This window comes from Equus caballus, chromosome 23 (genome assembly GCF_041296265.1).
Source record: "Equus caballus isolate H_3958 breed thoroughbred chromosome 23, TB-T2T, whole genome shotgun sequence".
Taxonomy (NCBI): Eukaryota; Metazoa; Chordata; class Mammalia; order Perissodactyla; family Equidae; genus Equus; species Equus caballus.
The window spans coordinates 35,239,278-35,266,148 of NC_091706.1; the positions used below are offsets into that span (position 1 = coordinate 35,239,278).

General features: G+C 42.5%; 1 protein-coding gene across 1 annotated transcript in view; it reads right to left on the reverse strand.

Annotated features, from left to right (window-relative positions):
* PGM5 (phosphoglucomutase 5) overlaps nt 1-26,871 on the reverse strand; it is a 168,908-nt gene that overhangs the window by 14,684 nt on the left and 127,353 nt on the right. Inside the window, exon 10 of the mRNA XM_023627258.2 lies at nt 14,917-15,051. Within this exon, the coding sequence (XP_023483026.1) occupies nt 14,917-15,051 (135 nt within the window). The remainder of the gene's footprint in view (nt 1-14,916; nt 15,052-26,871) is intronic.

Consider the following 26,871-nt stretch of genomic DNA (forward strand, 5'->3'; position numbering starts at 1 on the left):
ATTGCATCTGAGAACACTCTCAGAGGACAGGTTGGGTGTATTACTGGTTGCCAGACTGAAGATGGGCACCCTGATTGCTCTAATTTATTTTTCATAGGTGGGTGTTCATCCTCACATTTTTTGATTGCACCTAGTATAGCACCCTAGTTAAGACCAAGGGCTCTGGGACTGGAGTCTAGATTCAAACACCAGCTATACTACTTAGAAATAATAGGCCATTCAAATTCTCAGGGCCAAAGTTTTCTCACTTGCAAAACATGGATGGATAAGTACCTATCGCATTGGATTGTGGTGAGAATTAGATGTAACACACACAAAACATAGCATTCTACCTAGCCCATATATAGGCAGGCACCTGATACATGCTAATGAACACTCTTCTTGTTCATCTTGAAGCAGGAAACGTGGCTTGTTAGAACAGTGGGGTGGAAGTGAGAGAACCAGCATTCTAGCCTCAACAGGCTGACCTGTTAGCTAGTCAATGACCCCTCTGGCTTCTGCTTCCTTGCCCTTAAAATGGAGTTCTTATTATCTTTCCTGATGGAAGATCAGATAAGAAAGATCAAGGATATCAGAAGCGTTCTCAGCTCTTTGAGTGAAAGACACCCAACGAGGCTCCAATCAGAAGCAAGATCTCTCTGAGTCAGCGGAAGCTCTCCGCCCCAAGAAAGCTGGCCTGCCTTTCTGCTTCTGTGCCCTGGGGCCCCATCTCTCCAGCTGGAGGGAAGGCAATCAGACTGCAGTTGGACAAGACTTTGCTGAAAACAGAAGGAACAGTCGTCACTGTACTTGGAACACATTCCTGAAGGGTGTATCAGTTTCTAAAGCAGTTAGTGAGCAAAGATGGCTATGCAGAGCACAAGTAGCAAGAGCAAACTGAAAAGAGAGAGAATTTCTGCTGTGAGGGCTGCCTGAGACAGATGGCAGAGGCAGTACAGCAGGAGAAGCACCCTAAGAAGATTGAAATAAGCCCTCTACTCGAAAGGAGATTCTTCCCCAGCATATCAAGATCATTAGTGGAATTTATGGACAGTTAACACACATTTTACACAGTGAGTGAGTTTCTTCCGCTTTTGACAAAAGAACATGCTCTTCTGTGGATTTTGCCTTTAAGACACAACTACTGTATAACCCTTAAGTATTTTAAGTATATTATTGACCTTTACCTTGTAATTGAAGTCGTGCTAGACTGTCTACCCCAGTTTTAGCAAGCCTTCCTATGTTGGTAAAATCAAATTAGAACTTTCTCTACTTCATCCCCAGGTTATTTTGAATGTCTCAGCTTGGCTAGTATAATTGTGTGAAGAAAACACAGTCTAACGCTGAGGAGTTGGTGTTAAGGTAGGGTTTCTATGGAGATGCAAAGTGAAACTGATTTTCTTGTTTCTCTTTTCATTAATTGTTCTGAGAAGCAGAAACAGGTCTTCAAAGGTCTTGGGACATTTGTCAGGGTTATTTTCTGCACTTTGGGTAATTTTCCAGAAGTAGGAGGGAATAGCAGAGGCCAGTCACCCCTATAAATGCTTCCTAGTGGTTTGGCATTAGAGGGATTTATCGGGTCTGGAGGGAAAGTCAATCTTCCTAAGTGGAGGTGGAAATAAGATCGTGAAGGTCATCATAGCAGGAATTCTCAAACTTGAATGTGCACGCAGATCACCAGGGGAACTTGCCAAAATGCAGAATCTGATTCAGCAGGTCTGGAATGGGGCCTGAGACTCTGCATTTCTAAGAAGCAACCAGTGATGTGGACACTGCTGGTCCGAGGCTGACCCTTTGGGTAGCGAGAGTTTAAAGTGCTGATGAAACCAGCATAAACTGCATCTGCTTTTAAACTTTTTATTGAATCTTATTTAAAAGAACGATGAATTCATAATGACTGCAAATTCTGTGCAATATTACTATGAGACACATTATGCTAATATAAATCAGGGTCAGCGGCTTGAGTCACCAATACAGAATGCCCTCGAGGGTCAAAGACAGTATAAAATGTACAGCTGGAAAATCTTAGTAAATCATCAAAGTCTCTTAGCTTTCGTTGACCACCATACTGAGCACCCTAACTGTAATTCTCGAGAATGCTACTAAAAGCAAACAAAGATGAAAAGCAACAACAGACTTGTTGCTCCCAAGGGATGTGGGGCTCCCTTGGGGAGTGGGTTTGAGCATCTGAAATGTGATGGCGCCTTGTTATCAACTCCTGGAAGCCGCAATCACACCAGAATCCAATGCCCAGGCGCTCCCTGGCTTTGTACAGCTGCATTCTAATGTGCATGCATTCCAAGTATTCACCAGGCTCTCTCACACTTTCCTTTTTCCATCCCATTTCTCCATGAGCTTTTCCTTAATGTTTTTCCTTTCTCTTCCGACATAGTTATAGCGCTGCTCATCTGAAAATCATTCATAGGCAATTGCTTTAAATAGAAAAAAGAAGGAAACTTCCTATAAGAAACCAAAAACCCGAAAAAAGAATTCAATTTCATGAGTGCAAATGGTCTCTCAGACATTTTCCTTCCATGTTTCATTGCAATCAAAAGCCATGGGGTTCAATCTCAGAAGGCCAATTTTGGAGATTTCCAGAGATATTCGATATTGTTTTCTAAAACTTTAAAATTCATCTCTCTCTCTATGTATAAACACACATGAATACAAATTTAATTTTACCTTTAACAAAATGTATTTTTAGCCGAGCTCATTTGGATGTATGCTTCATGAATGTAATCAGAAATTGTGCATAATGTTCAAAAATCTGTAAAGCCAGGGCCAGCAGACCATGGTCCTCAGGCCAAGTCTGGCCCACTGCCTGGATTTTGTAGAGTCTGTGAAATAAGAATGGTTTTTACATTTTTAAATGGTTGGGGGAAAAAAATTGGAAGAAGAATATTTTGTGACATGTAAAAGTTATATGAAATTGAAATTTCAGGGCCCGTAAATAAATTCACTAATCCATTTACGTGTTGTGTGTGGCTGCTTTTGTGCTACAATGGCAGTTCAGAAGATGCAACACAGACCATATGACTGGTGTTATGGGTTGAATTGTGTCCCCCTCAAATTCGTGTGTTGGAGTCCTAACCCCCAGTTCCTCAGAATGTGACCCTCTTTGGAGATACGGTCTTTACAGAGGACATCAAGTTAAAATGAGGTCGTTAGGGTGGCCCTAATCCAATATGACTGGCATTCCTATAAGAAGGGGACATCTGGACACAGGCAGAGAGGGGAAATGATGGAAAGAGTTATAGGAGGGAGACAGCCATCTACAAACCAAAGAGAGAGAGGCCAGGAACAGATCCTTCCCTCACAGCCCTCAGAAGGAGCCAACCCTGCCAACACCTTGACCTTGCACTTGTAGCCCCCAGACCTGTGAGACAATAAAGTTCTGTCGTTTAAACCACTCTGTCTGTGGTACTTTGTTACAGCACCCCTAGCAAACTAATACAGCTAGCAAAACTTAACGTATTTACTTTACCAAAAAAGCTTGCCAACACCTACTCCGTTGGGCTAATGTTTTGCCCTTAACACTTGGAAGCCAGCAAGCACATGCTCACAACCAGCAACAGAGACTCCAGAAATCCTCTCTTCAGTGAGCCTACCCTTGGTCTCCCACCGACTCTAATCTTTAAATCCTTTCTCTCTGGCAAATGAGCTGGGAACAACCACCCAATTGCACATTTTCTTGGATAAAATAAGATTATTGAACAACGCCAACTCAGTACCTCTTGCTTCAAGCCAGGAGGGCAGCAAATTTGTTCCACAGGCTCCAAGGATTCTAAAGGATGGGAGGAGTGAGAGAAGGAGAGGAGAATGGAGAGACGGGTAGAGAATCTCACTTCATTTTTGAATCTTTCAGTAGCGTATGGTATATCTAGAACACCGTGTCGCAAGGACCCTGAGACCCTCTTACAAGACCAAGATCTTTAGAAGCTGCCAGTTCTCTTGAGACACCTCCCATAGATCCAGTTGGCCCTCTGAGAATTTAAGGGGAGAAGATAAGATAAGACAGGTTAATGCCATGCGAAAACAAATTGCTAATTCGTCTGAGACTCTTTGACCTTTATATGATCAGAAAACTGGTCTACATAACTATTAACAAAAATAGCAGCAAGAATAATACTATTAATGACAACTAACATTTATTGAGCACTTTTTCTGTGCTAGGCATTGTTAAAAGCACTTTATATGAATTATCTCATTTAATCATCACAACAACCCTAGGAAATAAAAAGTTTTCTTATCCCCATTTGACTGATAAAGTAACTCAAGCTTAGAGAAATGAAGTTACCCAAGATTACAGAACCGGAGAATGGCTGAACTGGGCTAAAGATGAAAGATGGGGGCCAGCCCAGTGGCGCAGCAGTTAAGTGTGCACATTCTGCTTCAGCGGCCTGGGGTTCGCCGGTTCGGATCCCAGGTGCGGACATGGCACTGCTTGGCAAGGCATGCTGTGGTAGGCGTCCCACATATAAAATAGAGGAAGATGGGCACGGATGTTAGCTCAGGGTCAGTCTTCCTCAGCAAAAAGAGGAAGATTGGCAGCAGATGTTGGCTCAGGGCTAATCTTCCTCAAAAAAAAAAAAAAAAGACCAAGGATATATGATTCCAACGCCCAACCTTTGAACAGTGGGCCATTTGACTTCAATGGTTTGTGAAAAACAAAATCTTGGTGCTCCCAAATAATTTTATCCTCCTGAATAAATGACAGAGGTTTCGTCTTTTCCTGTCTGTATTAAGCATGTCTCTTATTCTGATGCTTTGACATCTTGGTCCTTGCTGACACTGGAAGGGACTGTCCCTCCCAGGACTGGCTAATTCCTAGAGATAACAAACAGCTCCCACGGGAACACAGCCTTCATATGCAGACTGGCCAACCACAGCCCAAACCCCAGCCACCTCCTTTATCGGGCTCTCACACTCAGGTCACTATTTCTCTGTCTTGATCACCCCAGGGCCAGGTACCAGGCAACTAGAGATAGCCCCTATGCCCCAGAACCTGATGAAATTTTTCCAACTAGTTAATCTAAACCTTCTTAACTTGCCTCACCAGTTCCTTCCCATGGAAACCACAATAAAGCTCTTTTCCACATTTTTCCCACTCCTTCTGCCCCATAACTGACCTGGAGCTTCCCCACGTGGCCCTGCATGGCATGGTGTGGCCCCTCCTCTCAGGAACTGTGAGTAATAAGCTATCTTTTCAATGGCGGTCATCTCCCAATCTGTTGGCCTCAGCATACCTGAATAATAATAAAACCTACATTTTAAAACACTTTCCTAGCCTCATCTACCTCCCATCCCTGTATCATTAAGTTTGAACTATACAGGCCTCAACCTACCAAATAATGCCTCACTTGATGATTTCTACCAGCAAAAATACTTAGAAATGAAACCAAAAAAAGACATATGAATTTCATAAGTCTTTCATTGCCTGTTCTCCTGCCCAAGGCCTAAGCATTCTGGTATTGAAATGTTGTTCTTCTAGAGTTTGTCACACCTCCCAGCATTCCTGGGAGGCAAAAACAAAGGATGGGGAAGTCCCCTACCTGCATCTCAAGCAGGGTTTCTCATTCTGGAATTAGGACGACAAACTCAAAATTAGCTAAGAGCAAACAGGAGAGCAAACACAGCCACATTCTTCCCAGATGGCCTGTGCTCCCCACGGGAAAAAGCATGACCGTGGTGGGGAGCCCAGGCAACACCTCATCCTCCCAATGCTGCTCGAGTGCATGGTCTGCCCAGAGCCCTCGTCTGAAGGTTTCAGCCAATGTCCACGTTCCCCATCAGTATTCACTTGCCAAGATACGCTTTCATTTAGAGCAAAGCAAATGATTTACTATCCACCAAAGAAGGGCATTACTTCAAAGAAAGCCTGACTCGCTGCCAGTCCAGGAGCCTTGGGTAGCTTTCTACTGAAAGGCATGGAAACTCAGTTGTGCTGTGCATCTGGGCTGGAAGCAAGAAGATGCTGGGAAACCAGACTGTACTGGCCACAGCTTGTCAGACCCATTCATCTGGGGAGAGGAGTTATGACCAGTGATCCTCTGTACTTTTGTGACTAATGCAAATTCATTTGTGCTCCCTTTTCAGGCTGAGTAAACTAGATCCAGCAAGACTCTGTGATTTGTGTTCATAAATAGTGCTGGGTTAACCAATAGCTGGTTAAGCATGTGCTTCGTAGAGACACCAAAATAAATAGCATCATAAGGAAAAAAGTCAAAGCTTTGTTAGATGTCCTTACGTTTATATTTAAAGCTAATTTTTGTTTTTATTTTGAGTTACATATGGGGAAGTGGGGAGGGGAAATATAATCATTTCAGGGCTTCGAGTCTGTAAACCTTAATCCCAAATTGACCCAAAGCCAGGATCAAGGCATAACTTTTAGCTTTTCTGCTTCTTAAGGTCACTAGGTTCTTGGGATAAATTGGCAATGACAAGATAGTCTTACAAGATTTGGAATACAGTTTTCTCTCTTTTTTTTTTCAAAGATTAGCACCTGTGCTAACATCTGTTGCCAATCTTCTTTTTCTTTTTTTTTTTTATTCTTCCCCCTAAAGACCCACAATACATAGTTGTATATTCTAGTTGTGAGTGTCTCTGGTTGTGCTATGTAGGATGCCACCTCAGCATGGCCTGATGAGCGGTGCCATGTCCTCCATGCCCAGGATCCAAACCAGTGAAACCCTGGGCCACCGAAGCTGAGTGCACGAACTTAACCACTCAGCCATGGGGTGGCCCCAGTTCTCTCTTGTATATACTGACAATATGGGGGATTTGTCTGTGGGATTGACATGAGTGGTGTACAGTGGCAGTCAGCTGTCATCAAGGCCCACGCTTTCTCTAGAGTCCTAGGACATCCACAGTGTGGGTGGACATGGTGAGTACCCATGCTGAGCCAGTGCACACTCAGTACCTTGAAGGGACTTTTGATCTCTAGAGAGGCTGAGGGAAACGTCCATTGTCATCAACACTCTAAACAGCCCTGGACTGTGATAGCCACAGCCCCTGGGAAACATCTGCCCAATTCCCAGCCCAAAGGAGTTTTCTGGACACTGTCAGATGACCGGCCCGGGAAGCGTTCTCAGTTCTAGGGAAAACAATCCATAGTGAGAGCAGAGCGTGCATCCAGACTTCAATATCTAAGTGAGAAAAGAACGATTGTTTGCCCTGTTTTTCTTCCCTAAGAGGTAATTTGCCTAAATGAGTAAAAATATAGAAAACCTATACATCTTCGCTTCTTTCTCAGCTTTAATTCAGCAAGTGACTCTGATTTGTGAAAACACAGCTGTCCTAAATTCCTTTCTCTGTCACTAGAGGGAACTCTAACCCACTTGACCACACCTTGTTTGTTCCCTTTCTTTCTTTTTTTAAAAATAATAGTCACAGAACCAAAATTTTAAGGTTAAAGAATATATTGAGACATTATCTTGATTTGTCTTTTCCACTCTTGCCCATATTTAAAAATTATTTGAGTCTATGTGGTCACAGAGACTTCTAAAAAAGCGCAAACCAGCCGTCTTAACTGGGTAGGAGGCCTCCCAGTTGAGAAATTGTTCTAACAGTCAATCTGAACCCCTTCCAGTTCAGCCTGAGTTTATTTCCTCAAATTACATATTCATTAGTTATGGAGAACAGCTGGTCATCTTTCTCTGCATCATATTATTCTCTAAATTCCTGAAGACCTCCAGGTCACGCCTCTTACACGCAAAATGAGCCAGCTCTTTAACTCGGCCATAGAGCTTACAGCCCAACCCTTTAACCACGTGTTTCTTCTCTAAACTCTCTCTACATCACTCCACCCTCCCCCATATGTCCAGATTACAGCAATACAGACTAAACTCTGAGGACAAAAATAAAATGAAGGATTTCCTCATGTTTCTCATTGCATATATGGCTACGAATACAACCCTATGCAGATTTTTGTTTAAATAATAAGTTTTTGATATTTACTTATCTAGTGTGATTCCAAAACCATATGTACATATACGTGTGTATTTACATATATATACATCACTATGCACACATACACATACTTACGTGTACCACACATTTATATATACATATATATACATTTTCATCTTGTCAGGAAAATTGAATGCCTAAATCAATGTCCATTTATGTGTCACTTCGGAATTTCATTCTGTTTCCAACTCTTCTGCACCAGATATATTATCTCAATTTCTAATTTTATTCTCCAAATTTTTAACCACTCACTTCAGATCCCCTATTAAGTATAAAACATACCAGTATGTATTTAGAATGCTATTCTTTTAATAATTTTAAAAAACCTATTCATTGCTAATTCAAATTAAGGGGAGGAAAACTAGTTGTTTTCAAAGCACTCACATTTACCCACATTTATAAGAGTGGTATGATAAAAAATATCTTTGGTCTGTGTCCCTGGTTCCTGGCACAGAGCTTCCAAAATCCTTTGTGCTTCCAGAGGGACAGGAGTGTGTTTCATTAATCATAAGCCCCTTTCAAGCATCCCTCACTTTATGCTGTCGAGGTGACTCTCCGTGGGCCCCTAGAGAGCTTCAGCATGAGGGCTGTAGCCCAGGACCTTCAGTCCCATCCCTCCACTCCCCACCCCCGACCTCTCCGGGGGAGAAGGGCTGGAGGTTGAGTTCAATCACCAAAGCCCAATGATTTAATCAGTCATGCCACGTAATGAAACCTCCATAGAAACTCCTAAACAACATGGTCAGAGAGCTTCTGAGTTGGTGAAGACCTCAAGGTGCCGCAAGAGTGGGGCACCTGGAGAAGGTGTGGACGTTCTGAACCCCTCCCCCCACACCTTGCCCTATGCGTCCCTTCCATTTGGCTGCTTCTGAGTTGAACCTATTATAATAAACCAGTGGTGGTAAGTGAAGTGCTTCCCTGGGTTCTGTGAGTCATTCTAGCAAGTGATCGAGCCTGAGGGAGGGATCAGGGAATCCCCAAATTGGTAGTCGAATGGGCAGACATGTGGGCAGCCTGGGCACCCCATTTGCAGCTGGTGTCTGAAGTGGGGGCAGTCTTGTGGGACTGTGTGTGTGCTAACAGGGAAGTTAGTATCAGAATTGAATTAAACCATTGGGCACCCAATTAGTATCCAAGAATCAGAGGATTGGTAGATGTGAGAAACCTGTGATAAGTCACAGGCAATGAAGCTCCAGGTGCAGCCTCGGATTCAAGCACGGGTGAGAAGAAATTCTCTCTCCTCTGGACCTCAAGCATTAGCATGACAACATGTGTTTTGCTATATGACCTAGTTTGAGTCTCCAACCCAGAAATTATCTGCTTCATGGGTCTTAATGGCTCCCTGACTCAGTTTCCTCACCTGCAAAAGCAGGATGACAATTCTACTCTGGGGCCATTGGAACAATTAATGAGACAATGGATGTATCTAAAGCTAAAGTATTTAGAATGGTGCCCAGCACATAGTAGGGACCTTAAAAATGGCAACTGATTTTATTCAAACTCTCAATCTTGGGAAAACTCCTGACAGTAGCACCCAGGTTCATACTGCTACAGAATATTTCAGTTTCCTGTGTGATATATTCAGCCTGAGATATTCCAAAGTAATTAACACTGATTATTTCATTCATTTGGCAAAACTGTATTGGACATTTAGCATATGCCAGGGGGTATTCTGTGCACTGGGGATACAAGAAAAAAACTAAGTCCTAGTCTCCTGGTGCTTTCATTCTACTGGGTGGAGAGAGACAATAAAACAAATAAATGAGTGAATATATATATGTGAGATGGGGATATGTGCTATGGAGAAAAGTAAAGCAGGACAAGGGAGATAAGCCATGAGGGCTCATATAGGGTGGACAGGGGAGCCCTTACTGAGAAGTGAGAAGGGAAGCCATGCAGCTATTAGAGGGAAAAGCATTCCAGGCAGAGGGAATAGCCATTGTAAATGTCATGAGGCAGAGTGTTCTTGGTATGTTCATGGAACAACAGCTGTAGTGGAGAGAGAAATAGGATGAGAAGTAGGAGATGAAGTCAAAGGGAGAAAGGGGCCGTTTCCAGTAGGGCGTTTGAGACCACAGTAAGAGTTTTAACTCTTCTCTGAGTAAGATGGAGGAGCCACTGGAGGATTTTAGGAGAGCAATAGGTGATCTAACATTTTTTTTAAAAAATCGTTTTGGTTGCCGCGCTGAGACTAGGGTGTGGGTGGGGAGTGGGCAAGAGTGGAAGGAAGGAAACCAATTAGGAGACTACTTAATAATCTACAGGAAAGCACAGTAGCTTGGCCCTGGGGTGAAACGGTAGAGGTGGTGAGACAGGTCAGACTCTGTGTTTTGAAGCTCAGGTTGATAGGATTTTCTGTTGGATGTGGGATATTAGAGAAAGCAAAAAGGAGTCAAGGATGAATCCTAGGATTTTGGCCAAACCACTTGGAAGGGTGGAACGTCCATTTACTGAGATGAAGAAGACACTGAAAGAAGCAGATTTGGTGGGTGAGGCAGAATAGGGGGAGACTGGCAGGAGTCCAGTTTTGCATGTCAAGTTGGAGACGCCTAGAAGACAGTCAAGTGGAATGCAACGGACAACTAGAGAGTCTAGGGGTCAGTGGTCCATGTGTGCAAGGGCACTAAAAACAGTGTGGCCTTTTCTATAATTTTAAAGAATTCAAGGTCCTGCTTGCTAGAGCTTCTTTGCAATTCAGTGTGTGGCTCCTGGACCTGCAGCACAATATCCCCTGGAAGCTTGTTAGAAATGCAGACTCTCTGGCCTTCCTCAGACCTGAGTCAGAATTTTCACTTTAACAAGATCCCCAGGTGATTAATGTGAACATTAGTTTGAGAGGCACTTGTCTAATTAGAATCATCTCGGAAGCTGATTAAAACTACAGGCCCCACCCCAGAAAAATAAAGTAGATTCTCTGGGCGTAGGGCCTGGGTATGGATATTTTTACTGAGGCCCCGAGTGGTTCTGATGTGTGGTCTAGGTTAGAACCACTGATCTACCCCTTCATTCCTGGCATGTTCCCTCCGTACGGCTAGGTTTGTATTGCAGGTGCTCTTGGAAACCCATCTCTAAAGAGATATGCAGATCTAAGATGGCATGAAGGTGTGTAACTAGAGCAACCATATGTCCTGGTTTATTGGGGATGGTCTCAATTATTATTAGTGCCCCACTCTCAAAAGTATAGCAACATGACAGATGGCTTTTGGTTTGTTTTTTGTTTTTTTTTTTTTGCTGAGGAAGTTTCACCCTGAGCTAACATCTCTTGCCAATCCTCCTCTTTTTGTTTGAAGAAGATTGGCCCTGAGCTAACATCTGTGCCAATCTTCCTCTATTTTGTACGTGGGTCACTGCCACAGCATGGCCACCAACAAGTGGTGTAGGTCCTTGCCTGGAATCCGAATCCAGGTCACCAAAGTGGAGAGTACCGAACTTAACCACTAGGCCATGGGGCTGGCCCCAGATGGCCTTTGGTTTTTGACAGAGGAAACAAATATAGAGGGAGTCTTGGTGCTTAGAGACTAGTCCTTAAAGTCTTCTAGGTACAGCTTATCAGAAATATTCACCTAAATTTTCTCAGTGGTAAGGAGGACTGGGGAGCATCAGGCTTCTTCCAGAGCTGGGGTGGGATAGGGGGCTCATAGATCCTGCAACTTAAGTACCAAAGCCAACTGTTGACTAGCCAGGAGCTGATTATCAGTCTGTGATTGTCCCAGTCCTTAACAAAATTTCTCCTTCCTTGTCCTTTTGGATCTTTTATTGTTCATTAGCAACTCCACCCTCAGGCTCAAACGGACAAGAAAAAGAGGGCAAATAAAAAGTTAATTTAGCAGCCCTGCTAATGAACATGGTGGGAAAGAAAATGGAAACAACTGGACTGTTTCTGGTTACCTGTGAATTTAAATCCTTTTGGCTCATCCCTTTTTCCAAATTATTACCAGCTGGTTTGAGGGCTCGTTGAAAGCCTACTGATTGCCAGTAAAATTAAAGTAATCTTGTATTTTTAAAACTATGTAATCTTCCAGAAATAGGCCTTGGAAGCATTCCCTCTTGATTTACCAGGGACACAGAGTGAGGGCAAGGCAACACCTTCTCCTCTTATCAGAGCCTTGCCCACCTTCTTCCTCCCCTCACCACCAATCCCTAGGTGCATATAGACAGAATTTTCAAAAACTATTTTTGGATGTCAGTAAGAAATTATTTGACATCACCTTAAAACAATAGTATAATCTCTGTTATACAAACAGACCCAAATGGAAAAATGCATAAGCAGGGTAGAGACTCGTGTACATATAGTTTGTATCACAAGTTTTCCTAATTGCATCACTGGGATAGTAATGAATACTTCTACGAGGCAACGACAGCATAAATGCTAAAAACATGTTCTGTTCACATGTGTTTAAAGTATCTGAAAAAGAAATTATTCATGTGCAAAGTCAAATAGCCAGATGCTGATAAGCCAGTTGAAGGGAACGCTCAAGTCCTCGGGTTGAATAACTTGAATGTAGATGGGTATTGAGTTAGGGTGGGTAAAACAATAAAAAACACCTGTTGAATTGGCATAAGATCATCAGTGGGACCTCCGAAGATTAGAGAGGCACTTTAACGGATGTCTGAGTACGTAGAGGTGTTGGGGGAGGGTGGGTATTTGTTCTCTGCTTTCGAGCTGCAAATCACAACAAGCTAAAAAGGTGAATGCAGTTGAGAAAGCAACACAAGCTGGTGTGTCCCTGCCAGGCCCTGGGTCAGTAATAACATGAGCAGCTTGAGGGGAATACCTTATCTTTGATCTCTGTTAACAGCTAACCAAAGCCTTTTCCTCCCTGAGCTCTTTGAAGGCAGAAGCAGGTGGTCCTAGATGGTAAAACTTAAGTGCCTGAGTATAGTTCAGCTAGGCCTGATGGGAGAATCTTCTTCCCTTTCCTTAGGGATTTAGATGTCTTTTAAAATCTCACTCTACATCTTGACTTAAACGTATTATGCAAAATACCTTAAGTTGGTGAAGCAAGGATGTATGGTGTTATAATAATAAGTTCTATTTTAATATAAAATGTTTAGCTAGATCATGTGCTAATTGCTCTGGGAAAACTTATGATTAAAAGAGGTGGAAACAGCAATCAGAAAAGTCCTATCAATGAAGGAATTCCCCAACCATTCAAAATGGCAAACTCTTTAAACCAACAGGGTGGAAAACACACAGTAATGGCGACTAAAACAAGCATCACTTACGTTTTCTTTACCCACGAATTGAAGTATACACTTACACACAACCCTCTAACAGTAGGCCTGTGGAGGATTTTGGCTTCCAAGGAAGCCTCAACAAAAAAGTGGCACCACTTAGCTTTTGAGGACCACTTCAGAAATGGACTCATATGAGCATAGGCTTGTATTCACACCTGTCTAGTGGCCCAGATGTCATACGGCTGCAATCAATGCAGAAGGTAAATACAAATAGCATAACCACTGACCCCGTGCAAATAGGGAAAAAAATGCTGAGAAAAAATAGCCTCGAGTCAGAGTGAGTCAGAGCTGGTGCGGCCAGGAATATCATTCCTCACCCTGTACGTAGCTCTGGACGTTCAGGCCCTTGCTTTAATCTTTATTCCCAACATGAGACGTAGAAGAGTTTTATATGGAAAGAGCGGGTTAGCCTCCAATTCTTGCACGATTTGGTACTATCTTGGGTGAAATGTGCTCACTTAAAAATTATGTTGGCTGAGCGTGGCCCGTCCCTGCATGGAAAGCCTGTGATCCTGAGAAGGAAGGGCCAAAGCCTTGATGGTGGCCTCATGCTCTGCCCCTTCACGCTCTTGGTGACCCTGAAAAGAACTCTCGGCCTCCCAGCCCTCTACTTCCCTATCTGGGACGATTTTACTCCAGAAAGACCTTCTAGTTACACAGTCAGATGTAGGGATCTATGGCACTATTTTTCTCAAGTTCTTTGAGACTCTCCAGAGAAAAATACCATGAAAAGACAAAACAAAACACTAAACTACTGACAAGGAAAACCCTCTCTAATATCTTATTCTGTCCAGGACACAACTATGGCAAATTATTAGCAGAAATTCCGAGCAGCTCTAAAATAAGAAGCAGTGAGTGTTTCTTTGTTTCTCTACTTCTCCACAAAAGAAGCATTGCAGACAGAACCAATGTTTTCATCCCAAGGAATCATCTCATCAAGGACCCTGCTTCAAAACCCAGGGTGAAGTAAAGACCAAAGGGGCAGAGGCAACCAGCAGTGTGGCTGGAAGTCCCCAACATTGTAGTGGGTCCTTTCTGGTATTAATTAATGTTGCCTGGAGCTTTAAAGAATATGGGAGTGGGGAGGCCTATGCTTGTGCCAGTTACTGTTTTCCTCAGTGACTTCTTATTTAGCTCTATTGTTGACAACATGAGAGGGCTTTGCCAAACACAGGCCAGCCTAGCCTTGTTGGTGTCCTCCTTTAACTTGAAGTTCAGGCCAGCCACAGCCTCTCCCTCAGGGTGGGCTCTGCAGCACGCTCTGAGGGGAGGCCCAGAGTAGCATCTATATTGACACTTCAAGGCCATGGTCTGACCCAGTTTTCCAATCACCTGGAGATTCATTATTTGCATGAGCATAGTCAAGTTCCGAAGAGTTTGACTATTTTGACTCTAACTCAAAATTTCCTTAACTTATCTTTACAAGGTGCCTGTTCTTGATGACACCGCAATTAAGAAACTGCAGAACAGTCAAGAGAGGCAAGTTGTTCAGAAAAAGCTTGTCTAAACTTATCAGAGATGCTAGACAGCAATTTTTCTGTGTCAAACACTGTAAAGAATGAATGCAATTTTCTTGGAGTCACTCCAAGCTTGTCCTTCAGCTGGAGCTATCAATATGGAATTTATTTTCCAGAAAGTAAAATCACCCCCACTAAAGGCCTGCAGGGGCTCCCTATATTTGCCAGGAGCGATGAGACACACAGGGCTTGGAGCATAGCTTGGCTTTGGTACCTGGGGCTCCTGGTCATGGCCGCTGGGATCCCTCTCGTAGCTCTCTGCATACAGTCTGATGGTGGCCCGCACGCCGCTGGAGGAACTGAGCCGGAAGATGAGCCGTGACGCATCTGAGAAAACGATCCTCAGGCCCTGAGACCAAGAACATCCGGAATGGATCAGTGAACAAATGAATACACAGGTAAAAATCATTAATACCTACTTTGGAGATCAGCATATTTCTATAATCTAAAGACACACGGGGTCATGACAAGTTATAATTGGCTCTCAACACTCACTGAAGCAGAACAGTGAGGTTAACCTAGAAGCTACTTAAAGTTATCCATTTGTCTCTTTATTCTATTTCTGTTGCCTTGTGGTTAATGCTGGGATAGGGTTAGAAGCAAAACTATGAACAGATGCTCAGTTCCCTTGGTCTGCTGATGTGGGAATCAGAAAGAGGTGGAGTAACAAGGATGAGATGACATTTAATAAATGTCCCTGGGGACAAAGGTATTCCCTTATAAACCTGCTGGGTGCAAACCTGCTGAATAGAGAATTTATTACAGTAAGACAAATTCTCCATGTTGAGGTTACCCTCATGTGACATTAGGCTCTGCTTTAAGTTCATCTTCTCTTTGTTTCTTTCCTCATTCCCACAGTCCTCTTGTAGCAATGGAACCCAACAACGAAATGCTCAGGACTGGAGCCTCAGCTGGGTTCTGAGTGTTCCTGTGTCTATCCTCACCCTCTTGGCTCTCTCCTTCCTTCTTGCTTGTAAGACCTGACCGCCAGGGTGGAGTAGGGGCAGAGCATTTCAGTGCTGCCTATTATTAACTTGTTTTTGGCTCCGAATATCTCCATTCTCTGTGCATCTCTTCTCATTAGTGGCAGGGATATTTGAAAAACAAGACCGTAAGACTATATTGCAACTTTTGTTGAAGGAAATTTGTTTTCTTAAAACAACTGATAAAGTCAGTGTTATAAATAAGCATACTGGCAGGGGCCAGAGGAAAGAAAGGCGGGAACAAAGTAATAGGTCTCGTCATTTGTTTTTTCTGAAAAAGCTGAAGTCAAAGTTCAGCCGAAGGTTGATATCAGACATTCTCCCTAAGAAATTTACCCTTGAAACTTCTCTGGCCTTAAATATTGGTTGTTAAGAATGAGCCGTTATTAAAGATATCATACCTGTCTTACAAATCCGACAATCCCTTACCCACCCTCATCTGCAGGGGGGCACTATGATTCCATCTGAATGGCTTTCTGCCTTTTAAGTTTTGTGGGCATATTTTGTTCCAACCCCAAAACAAAGTCTTAGTTTCTTTTGGAGTGGTTCAATGTCTGCCACAATTTGTGTAACAAAAAAAGAGCCATCCCCCTTCCTGGCAAGCCATCACTCTATGATACTAGCTTTGCAAACAGGATGATGCTATCCAGGATTCATTCACTGGGCAAACATTTTTGAACAGCCCTTATGGATCAGGTCCTGGGCTAAGCCCTGGGTATGTGAAGATCAAGGCAGAGGACTTGCTCTCCATAAACCCAGAGTGGTCGTTGTAATTGCATTGCAATGAACAGAAACCATTTTCTTAACCACCTTATGCCGCTGGAAAAGTGAATAGTTATAAAATTCCAGATGAGGTAAATGAAGCAATTCCCTACTATCCAGCAAGTATTGTATACCAAATTATGTTCAAATTGACAGTAAGGCCCCAAAGGTTCCACAACTGCATTCACAGTCGAGTTTTTACAAAGTCGTGTGAAGCTGTTATTTCTGTTGAAGCCTACACCCCATTGTCAGTATATGTGGAACACATGAGTACATAATTCACTGCTCAGGACTACGGGTTAGCCATCAGCTGGTTAAAGCAATAGCTAAGACTGGAGCCCTAAAACACCTGTGGTTGCAGATTGCAAACCATTTGAGGCGACCTCTTCTGATGACCTCCCAGCCTCAATCCTTTAAGGTAGCTCCCATTACACAGTGTAATTAATTAATTAATAATCCCAGATTAGTTTACAGCCAGTGAGAGGTTTTTAAGAATTCAGGCCATAACAAACCATCAACATGTGTTATCAGCTCATAACTAAAACTTTTTACAGTAAATCATATTATTTTTGGTCCCTGAGGGTAGCCATATCTTTGGCTGTACTCATAGAAAACTGGTCAGAAGCTACCTCTGGTAGCCTGGAATAGATTTTGCACTTGAAAAGATGGTAAAGGAGGCACAGCACACATCAGCCTGTTGGAAATAGTCCCACATCGTCTCTCTTTCCTAAGAAACCGACCATGAGATCTTAACAGAGAATCCATGTTACTTTGTGAGACCTCCAGGTGAGGAACTCCACAATTCCCCTTCTCCACACGGAACAAAAAAGTTTTAGACCCAGCCCAGTTCTGTGCTGCAACAACCCTAGTTCCACGTCTGTTGAATGTCACTTTCATGTGTGAATAGCTACATTGCTTTGGGTTCTGCATGTTCCCGCAACGAACTTAATGAATTTGCAACATCAACATGAGCCATGTTCTCTCCAGCATGTATCATCACCTACTGTCAATTAAATTATGAGGCCAAAGTCACCACTGACCAAAGCTTGCCCAGTTCCTAAATGTTCTGTAATTCCAACAACAGAATACCAATACTATACTTTGCAATTTTTTTGTTTTTTAGGTTAAACCAGGGGTTGGCAATACAGTTTGTGGCCAAATTTGACTGGCCACCTGTTTTTATAAATCAAGTTTTACTGGAACATGACCATGCCCATTCACTTATGTATTGTCTATGGCTGCTTCTGTGCTATAACTGCAGAGCTGAATAGCTATGGCAGAGACTGGCCCACAAGGGCTAAAATATTTATTATCTGGCCCTTTAGAGATGTTTGCTGACCCATGGTTTAAACCATTACATTATCCATAACATGGAACACTTACCCTTCAACCCTACCCCAGAAAACAGAAAATATAACCATCTGCCTTATCAAAATCCCAGGGGAGAGAAATCATGAAGACTGGCACAAGGGTGTCCCATGCATCCAGTCCCCAGGTATTCCAGCATCTAGCCATAGATTCATCTGGACATAGATTGGGCCCAAGTCAACTTACTTCTAACCACCTACTCATGACAGAAATGGATTTATTAAATTACATTTTAGTTTTATATCCTCGCTTTTATTGCAGGGTCTACAAGGCACTGTCCTATAAAATCCATTTTTGCAGTCACTATAGGAATATTGCTGGAGATTGCATGAAGTGCCACATGAGATATTTCCTCAAGAGCCAAGTGTTAGGAAAGCCCGTCCTTCCCTGAGGAACTGGTATTCTTTTGCCTTTCTCACAATTAGAACTTTCTAACTCACCATAGTTCCCTTTTCAATATGGCTGCCAGGACATTTAATGCCAAATTTGAGGTTCAGCCCAAGTGGATCTTTATGACTTGCATAACTATGAGTTTTCCTTCTTCTGTTCTTTACTCTTATTTATATTTTCCCTAATCTTGATTTCTGTTTCTTATTTACATTCTAACAATTTCATTATGTGTGTTTTTGCTGCCACAAATCCTCTCGAAGAAACAAGGCCCAGTGCAAATGAATACAATAAGTTCCCATCACAGCCTTAACCCTGAAGGGTTAGGATGGCTGAATTACGTCTTTGGTCCTTCATTAGTTCCTAAGCTCTGGGAGGGCAAAGCCCATGTTCTTTATTCACCATATCCTAGGACAACGCCTGGCACACAGTAGGCCCTCTGTAAGGTTGAATGAATGTTACTACATGATCAAAAACTGGAGTGAGCACCACTGGAACACCTCCTTCCACATTTAAGGAGGACTCACAGGCCAAAGGCAAACATACTCATACCCTCCATCGGTGAACTGGGGCTATGGGGCTAATGCATGTACCTTGCAGGGTAGTTGTGAAAGATACTGTATCTACTCATCCTTCATTGTCAGGGCAAGGGTCAGTTTTGGCTAAAAACAGTGGAGTTGACCATGGGAGGTTCCTGTCCCCAGATGTGAGCTCAGACAAATCATAAACCCACTAATTGCAAACTCTGCTGCACATTGGAATCAGCTAGAGGTCTTTAAAAAATATTGATACCTAGCCCTTACCCCAGACTTTGTGATATAATTTGTATGGGGTGTGACTTGGGCTTCCGGATTGTAAAAGCTCTCTAGGTGATTCTGATGTGTAGCCAAATGTGACACCACTGTAGTAGCCTCTTTTCTCTGGGTTCATGTATCAATTGACTCACTATACTACATGTCAGTCTTAAGAAAGATCCCTTTACGATCTAAGGTTTTGTGCACACACTGCTGTCAGACTGGGATCTTAGGAGGACCACAACACAGGGCGGCTCGTTAAACAGCATCTCGCTGCTGAGTCCTAAGAGCCTCCTCCTAGGGTCTTGTCCACAGCAGAACCATCAGAAGTACCTCCTCTTGAGCCACCTGACAAGAATCGTTTTTAGCACAATCTCCTGAGGAGTTCCTGAAGCAACAGTGAAGCCCTCCCTGGAGCCTCTGCAGCCACAGCAGCAATAGTAGGAGTAGTAGCCAGTAGTCCCAGAATACTAGGAGTAGCCAGAATGTCCAGGATGACACAACAGCCACAAGCTCAAAGAAGGGAAAAAGATGCCCTCTTCCATTAGGAGATAGTGTTAATTACAGGGTGGGGGTATCGAAAGGGCACTTCAGTTCCAGCCTAGCATTTTTCTTCCCTTTGAGAGCCTGTGGTTGCATGCCTTGGTGATGAGGGTGGGGTCTGGCCCTCTGCAGCTTTGTCCCAGTGAAGGATTGTTATAGGACTACGTTCCCCTGAGTTATCTCCACAGGAAAATCCCCAGTCTGCCGCTAGTTATCACGTAGATTTATTTTCCTCGCCAGATCTGCCCCCTCTTTGGCCTGCTGTTCATGGAGAGAGTCCATTTGGAAATGATACAGGAACAACAACTGGACAACCCGGGCTAGAATTCTGGCTTGGCCACTTAGAAGCTGGTGGTCTTAAGTAAGTCACTTAAGCTCTCCAAGCTTTCGTTTCCTAAGAAGTGGATGAAAAATAATACAGCCTGGCTTATTGGGTTTTTTTGTGAACTTCAGATCAGAGAATATATGTGAAAAGTGCTTTGAAAATTATAAATCACTATATAAATACTATTGTTATTATGTTAAACTTTTAACGAAAATGGTGCTATGCGCTAAGTTGCCCAACTTCCCAGATTTTGCAAAAGCTTTCTTAATAAAGGCTAAATAGTAATGGTTTTTGGTGCAAGGGTACATACTTCTTTAGTTTTAAATTAGGCAAAATTAAGATTCATTTTATTTTAAGAACCTTGCCCCGGGGCTGGCCCCGTGGCAGAGTGGTTACGTTCGCGCGCTCCGCTGCAGGCGGCCCAGTGTTTCGTCCGTTCGAATCCTGGGCGCGGACATGGCACTGCTCGTCAGACCACGCTGAGGCAGCGTCCCACATGCCACAACTAGAGGAACCCACAACGAAGAATACACAACTATGTACCGGGGGGCTTTGGGGAGAAAAAGGAAAAAATAAAATCTTTAAAGAAAAAAAAAAAATGCATTCTTTAAAAAAAAAAAAAAAAAAAAAAAAAGAACTTTGCCCCGACCTCTGAAATCACAGCGAAACTCACGGATCTGTTACCATTTATCTTCTCTGAATTTCCCACCAAAGTGGCTTCTTTGACAATAAAATAAGCCTTCCAAGTTGATCAGTTTAGACCATTAAGGTATTGAAGGAAGGACCTCAGAGTCATCCAGGCCACTTCCTCCCTTTCCTGAAGAGAAAGGGGAAGTTAAAAAAAAACTGCTCGAGGTAACATCTAGTTAACAGAGGAGCCAGGACCTCAGTCTAGGTCTTCCGACACCAGGCTCATAATCTGAGGTGGAACCACAGGAAGCTGCTGATAGTCATACATTGCTTCTGATGCGAAACATTTGGACAATATCTTATAGATTTTGTATGGTCCCTCAAACTGGCACAGAGCCTCATGTAGAGTAGGTATCTGATAAATGTTTGATAAATGAGTGTTGGTGTTTGTTTGTTTTTTTTTTTTAAGCCCTTGTGTAAATCAGTGCAGGGAAGTCTGCAAGTTGCTAAATATGAACGGAGTTGCCAGATGTTCGTTTGGAGACCACAGGACATGTTGCAGCCAGGCGGGGAAGGAGGAGCTGTACATTACCAACAGTTCTTTGGCAGCAGCCGACCTAGTCAAATACCGACTTGGGATGAGTTCCAGGGGAAAACAACATATGGCCCTGAAATCTGGTACAATGTTGCATCTCCAGTCAGTTGACCACACCAAGCATGTGGACCTGGAGAGGAGATAGGCTTGGAAGAGACTCTGCAAGCCTAACTCAGATGTTATCTCCCACAGGAAATCCCAACGGTTTATCTGGAAAGCTTCAAGGTAAAAATATTGCTGTGTAACATCTGAACCATATTTTGTAGAGGAAAGCATGCAGCTTATAAAGCAGAAAATTTGGATTGGACAGACATATCTCTCCATGAAAAAAATTACCTAGAATTACCCATTTTTCTTTGTTTAAGTCATAGAGTTAGCTGTGAGCATGAGTTCAAAAGTGGTTGAGTGGGGCAGAAGCTAGTCCATACCATGCCCTCATATAAATTACAAACAGGTGGACAAATTACAGAAAAGCATCCTTCCTCTGGGCTGCCCTGGACTTCAGCTTCTCCTCCCCCATTAGATGTGTGGAGGGGGGAGGTGTGCCTTTGTGCTGTGCACTGACTACACAACCATACCTAGCTGCCCTTCTCTTGGGAGCAATTCTTATCTACCATTTTTTACAACCAACCAGCACTCTTGGGGGCCAACAATTGCAAATAATTATCTGGGGGGAAACCAAGGTCAAATGACTTCTTAAGTGATCTTTTAAAACACCCATGTAGCCAAAACCACATTAGGTGATGAGAGGGCTGCTTGGACGGTGAAGACTTAAAAGCTATCCAGATTCCAACTATCAAATTTGGAACAATGGAACAAGGTCACACACATTCCATTTCCCCATGTCTTTGGCCAAAATGACTGCTGATCCCTGTTCATTCCACACCAGCTCCAGTTCTGGGATATCTTAGATTCTGACACACTTTACCCAGACAGCAGAGGTAGCTTCCTCCCTCAGTTCCTGTGATAGTTTGCAGCTTTTTCCTTTAATATTTATGTTTCCTGGTGACGGTCACCCTCCCAACTACACAGAGACATTAGTATCTCAGTAGGAAGTAACCGTGATGCTGTTCCAGAACGCTTAGATTCTTATCACACACCTTAGCAGGATTCCACTACCAACATTTTAGAAAATTGTCCTAAAGCAATCAACTTATGTCAGGAGAAGGGAAGTCATTATAACAAAACTCCAATGAATCCGAAGCAGGGGAGTAACAACTTCCTAACTAACCAGATAGTGTCTCTTTCAAATCAGCCAGCAAGTCATTACAAAGCATATGTGTTTGGTCCTTGGAAGACAAATAGGCAAAATCACATAAAAGTAACTATTAGAAAAAAATGGTTTAATCCATGGTTTTCAAGGTGTCCTAGCAAGAGGCTCAGTTGTCTTTATTTACCACAACTACAGTGTTGTGGAATGAATACTGAAGTTGAGAATCATAGTCATACACACTGCAACATCCCATTGAGAATGTTGTTGCCTGCAGGAAATCCCAGCTCTTTATCTGGAAAGCTACACAATGGTGTAACTACATCCGACTGAGGAAAAGCATGTAGTCCCAGAAGATGGTTTCCCTCTGTACTGGCTCCCATTCATTCTTCAGGGCACAGCTTAAATATCACCTCCCCCTGGGGAGCTTTCCAGAGCCCTAGCCTAGGTTAGTTCTCCCTGCTATGCACTCCCAAATAAGCTCTTTCTCTGTAATACCGTTCAATAAACTCTAGTAATTACAAGTCCACTGTCGGGTTGTCTTCCCTGCTAGACTGTCCTGTGTTCTGTTGTATCTCAAAGTCCAGCAAGCCGACTGGCTTATAGTGGGTGTTGGTAGACATTCACTGAATGGGTGAAGACATGAATGAATCGCACTTCGACTACCTTCACCATATCATACTAAAGTAGGAAGGGAATGTATATTAATGACGGGGATTTTTTTTCAACATCACAACTTGCAACAGAAAATGGATTTTTTTCAACCCAGATTTAATCACAATATACATGTAATGATAACGCCTCACTCCCTAAACAGTTCTATTCCTCAACATAGGAGGACTGTTTGTAGGTACCAACTTTCAGATTTAACTGAATTCTATAGGTGGCATAATCAGTATGACTGAAATGATTTAAATTCTACTTCTCGATGCATAAACCACGCTCCAGCAAGTGGTATATTATAGAGACAGTGATAAATTAATTGTAATGACAGTTTCTCAGTTGTTCATTGATTAGAATGTGATAAAAACTGAAGGTTGAAGTTGAAGGTTGATCAGTTAACTCTGAATAGAGAACTCAGTCCTGGGCCCCAGATTCTCTAGCTGACACCATTCATATGTTGCCTTCATAGGATGCCTCCAGAAACGAAAATGTGCTAAACTTCTCTATACCTGTTGACCAGGGTTTAGTGGTACCACGGTATATATTCAAGTATCACAAGCCAGACTAAAATGTGATTTCAAGATTACCAAAGAGACATTAGTATCTCAGAAGGAAGTAATCACTTTCTTCATTATTTCTAAATATTGAAATTAAAAAGTGCAGACACCTTCCTGCAAATTTAAATAACTCTAAAAGCAAAGTGACTTCACAATCAAGCTCAAAGTGTGCTTTTTCTATGGACTAATTTCAGATGGTTCTTTTTTCCAGGTTGAGGACAACATCAAAATGTTTCCACACAGCCTGCATAACTTGAAGAGGTATTAATAAGCTCGGAGTTAGCCTGACATAATCAAATTGGACTTGGTTTTCCAGATCAGCTAACTGGTATGCATTTATTTACATCAGGTTTTTAAATATCAGTTGAACTGTTAATTGCAAATGACTTCAGCACTGGTAGAAAATTTCATGACTTTTGATCTTGTTAAACGGAAATACAAGAGTTGGACAAGCCGCAAAGAGAGACTCGGTTGCTTAAATTTTGCTCCTGAAGTGTCAGGGTTTCCCATTTCAAAGCTAATTTTCAAAACATAGGTCAGGGTTTTGGATCAATGCCCACGCTAGTGGCAATACATTGTCATTCAGTCCTGGTACCATTTGTCATATTGTGCTTCTTTCATGCCAGCAGGATTGGAGTACTCCTTCCATCAGAGCTGGGAGAGTCTCATAAGCGTAGAGCACTGAGTGGTGACTCCAGGAGATTGAGGCAACATGGGGGAGATGGAGAGGATAATGGTAAGAGATGATCTAGGTATTGATAAAGTTCCTTGGGATACTGATGGTGAGGAGAAGAGAAAGAGTGCCTAGCACTGTGGAACATCTTGATGTTTGTACAACGAATTCATCCTTGAGGAGAGAATGGGCCACCCTTCAGGCCTTTGGGAGCTACCTGACCTTCCCTCATCTTTCCCATCTCTTAACAAGGCATAAATTTGGAACTGCTTAAATTAGGCAGCAATTTGATCAAACTGCTCCCCTACTCTTGTAGTAGCTATTGGCTTACTTCTTCATTCATATTTGAAGAAACCATCATCATTCATTCACGTGACTACGTTTCACCTTAAAACAAACAGTGACATATCCTCATGGGACGATAGAAGGACAAATTGGAATTGTCGAACCACGCCTCATTAAATTGCTATTTCTAAATGAGAGTCTCTCTTGGGGCCTGTTTAATGGAAAGCACATATCGACTTTTCCCTTGGTGCCCAAGGTCACAAAAATATCCAACACTTGGAGGCAGCCATAGTAAATTCTATGAGACCCCACAGGCCACAGTGAGGCCAGTGGGGTCCCTGAGAATTCTCATCAGGGGTTCGACACCTCGGAGGTTTCTTTCTTTCTCCTTGAATGACCGCCACAGGGTCTTGCAGGCAGGATGGACTTTGTGGAACATTTCCACAGCAGTGGAGTACATGGGGGGTGGGGGAACTTATCACCAGAAGGATTGAAATTCATTTTAGTTGGAGAAGCATTTCTTCTTTATCTCTAGAGAGATATGTGAAACAGCTTTTTTCCACGGTCTGTTTCCTGACTCCGACCTCGAATCAAGGACAAAAAGGAGACAAAGCTGCCTTAAAAAACCTTTCCCCTTCCAAAGCAAGGGGGTGGGAGGGACTTAGGGCAGGCAGAGAAATGTGACTTTGAATTAGTTCACAGATAACTCAGAACTGAAGAGGCCTTCCCATATCTTCACATGACATCCTGCAAAGCTGTATATTGTTGTATGGTTTTTTCCCTTGCTTTTCTTATCATATATGGCTCATTAAATGCCCAAATCTTTCTTTCCCAAGGATGCTCTTTTAACATTAACTTATTTTAGTTACCCACTTATGAGTGTTTATTATGAGCTAGGACATTACATGTACTATTTAATTCTCCCAATAGCTGTATGAGGTGGCCACAATTACTATCCTATTTTCACAGTAAGGAGAGAAAGGTACAGGGAAGTTGAGTAACTTCCTAAGATCACCCAGCCAGGAGGTGGCAGAACCGAGATCCAAAGCCAACACTTTCTGACTTCAGGCCTGTACACTTAAACGCCACTCGTGGCCCTTCCTCAAACTGATATTCAGTCAAGTCGAAGATTCTGGTAAGGGGGAAGGAACAGATATCCCTTGAGTATCAAATAGGTACCAGCCACTGTGCCTTACAGGACTTTCTCCTCAAACCTTCTCCATAACCCTATATGGTAATTATTACCAGCATGTCCCCCAACCCACCAAGTTGAGGTTCAGAGAAGTAACACACCCAAAGTCACAAATATAACAATGACACCACCAGCCTTCAAATCTATGTCTATCTGAACTCCATCATGATAGAACCCTGGAGAGACCATAGCAATCTGCCTCCCAGAGCAAATGGAAACGTTGCATCATTACGTTTTCTTTGGGTTTGCTAGGTAAGGCACACTTCTGCTTGTCCTTATGGAGATTAAATCTCCTTCTCTCTTAATTTTAAAATAATACATAATATAGTAGCTTATTTTAAAATTATGTATTCTATAATCAAAAGGACAGATAATAACAAGGGTTGGCAAAAGTGTGCAGAAATTGGAACCTCCATACACTTCTGGTGGGATTATAAATTGGTGCAATTGCTTTTGAAGACTATATGGTAGTTTCTTTAAAGGTTAAACATAGAGTCACCATTTGACCCAGCAATCCACTTCTAGGTATATGTCCAAGAGACTTAAAAACCGATGTCTGCACAAAAACATTACATGAATATTCACAGCAACATTATTCATAATAGTCAAAAAGTGGAAATAATCCAAATGTCCATCTATTGATGAATGGATAAACAAAATGTGGTGTATCCACATAATGGAATATTATTTGGCAAAGAAAGGGATGAAGTACAACATGGATGTTCCCTGACAATATTATGCTTAGTGAAAGAAGCCAGTCACAAAGGGCTAGATAGTGTATGATTCTATTTACGTGAAATGTCCAGAACAGGAAAATCCATAGAGACCGAAAGTAGATCAGGAGTTCCCAGGGGCTGGGAGGGAGGTGACAGTTAAAGAGTACAAGGTTTCTTTTTGGAGTGATGAAAATATTTTAAAATTGATTGTGATAATGATTGCACAACTCTATAAATATACTACAAACCATTGAAGCACGCACTTTAAATGGATGAACTGTATGGTATGTGAATTATATCTCAATAAAGTTGTTATACATTTATATCAAAAAATTGCACCATGAAAAAAACCAATATTATGCATTGGGTAGGCTCTCAGGAAATAGCTACTGAATGCATGCACCAAGTACTTTATGACTATTTAAAAATAATACTAGTTCATTTAAATCCAAACATGTCTTTTAGGAGTGGATAGTGCTTATTTTG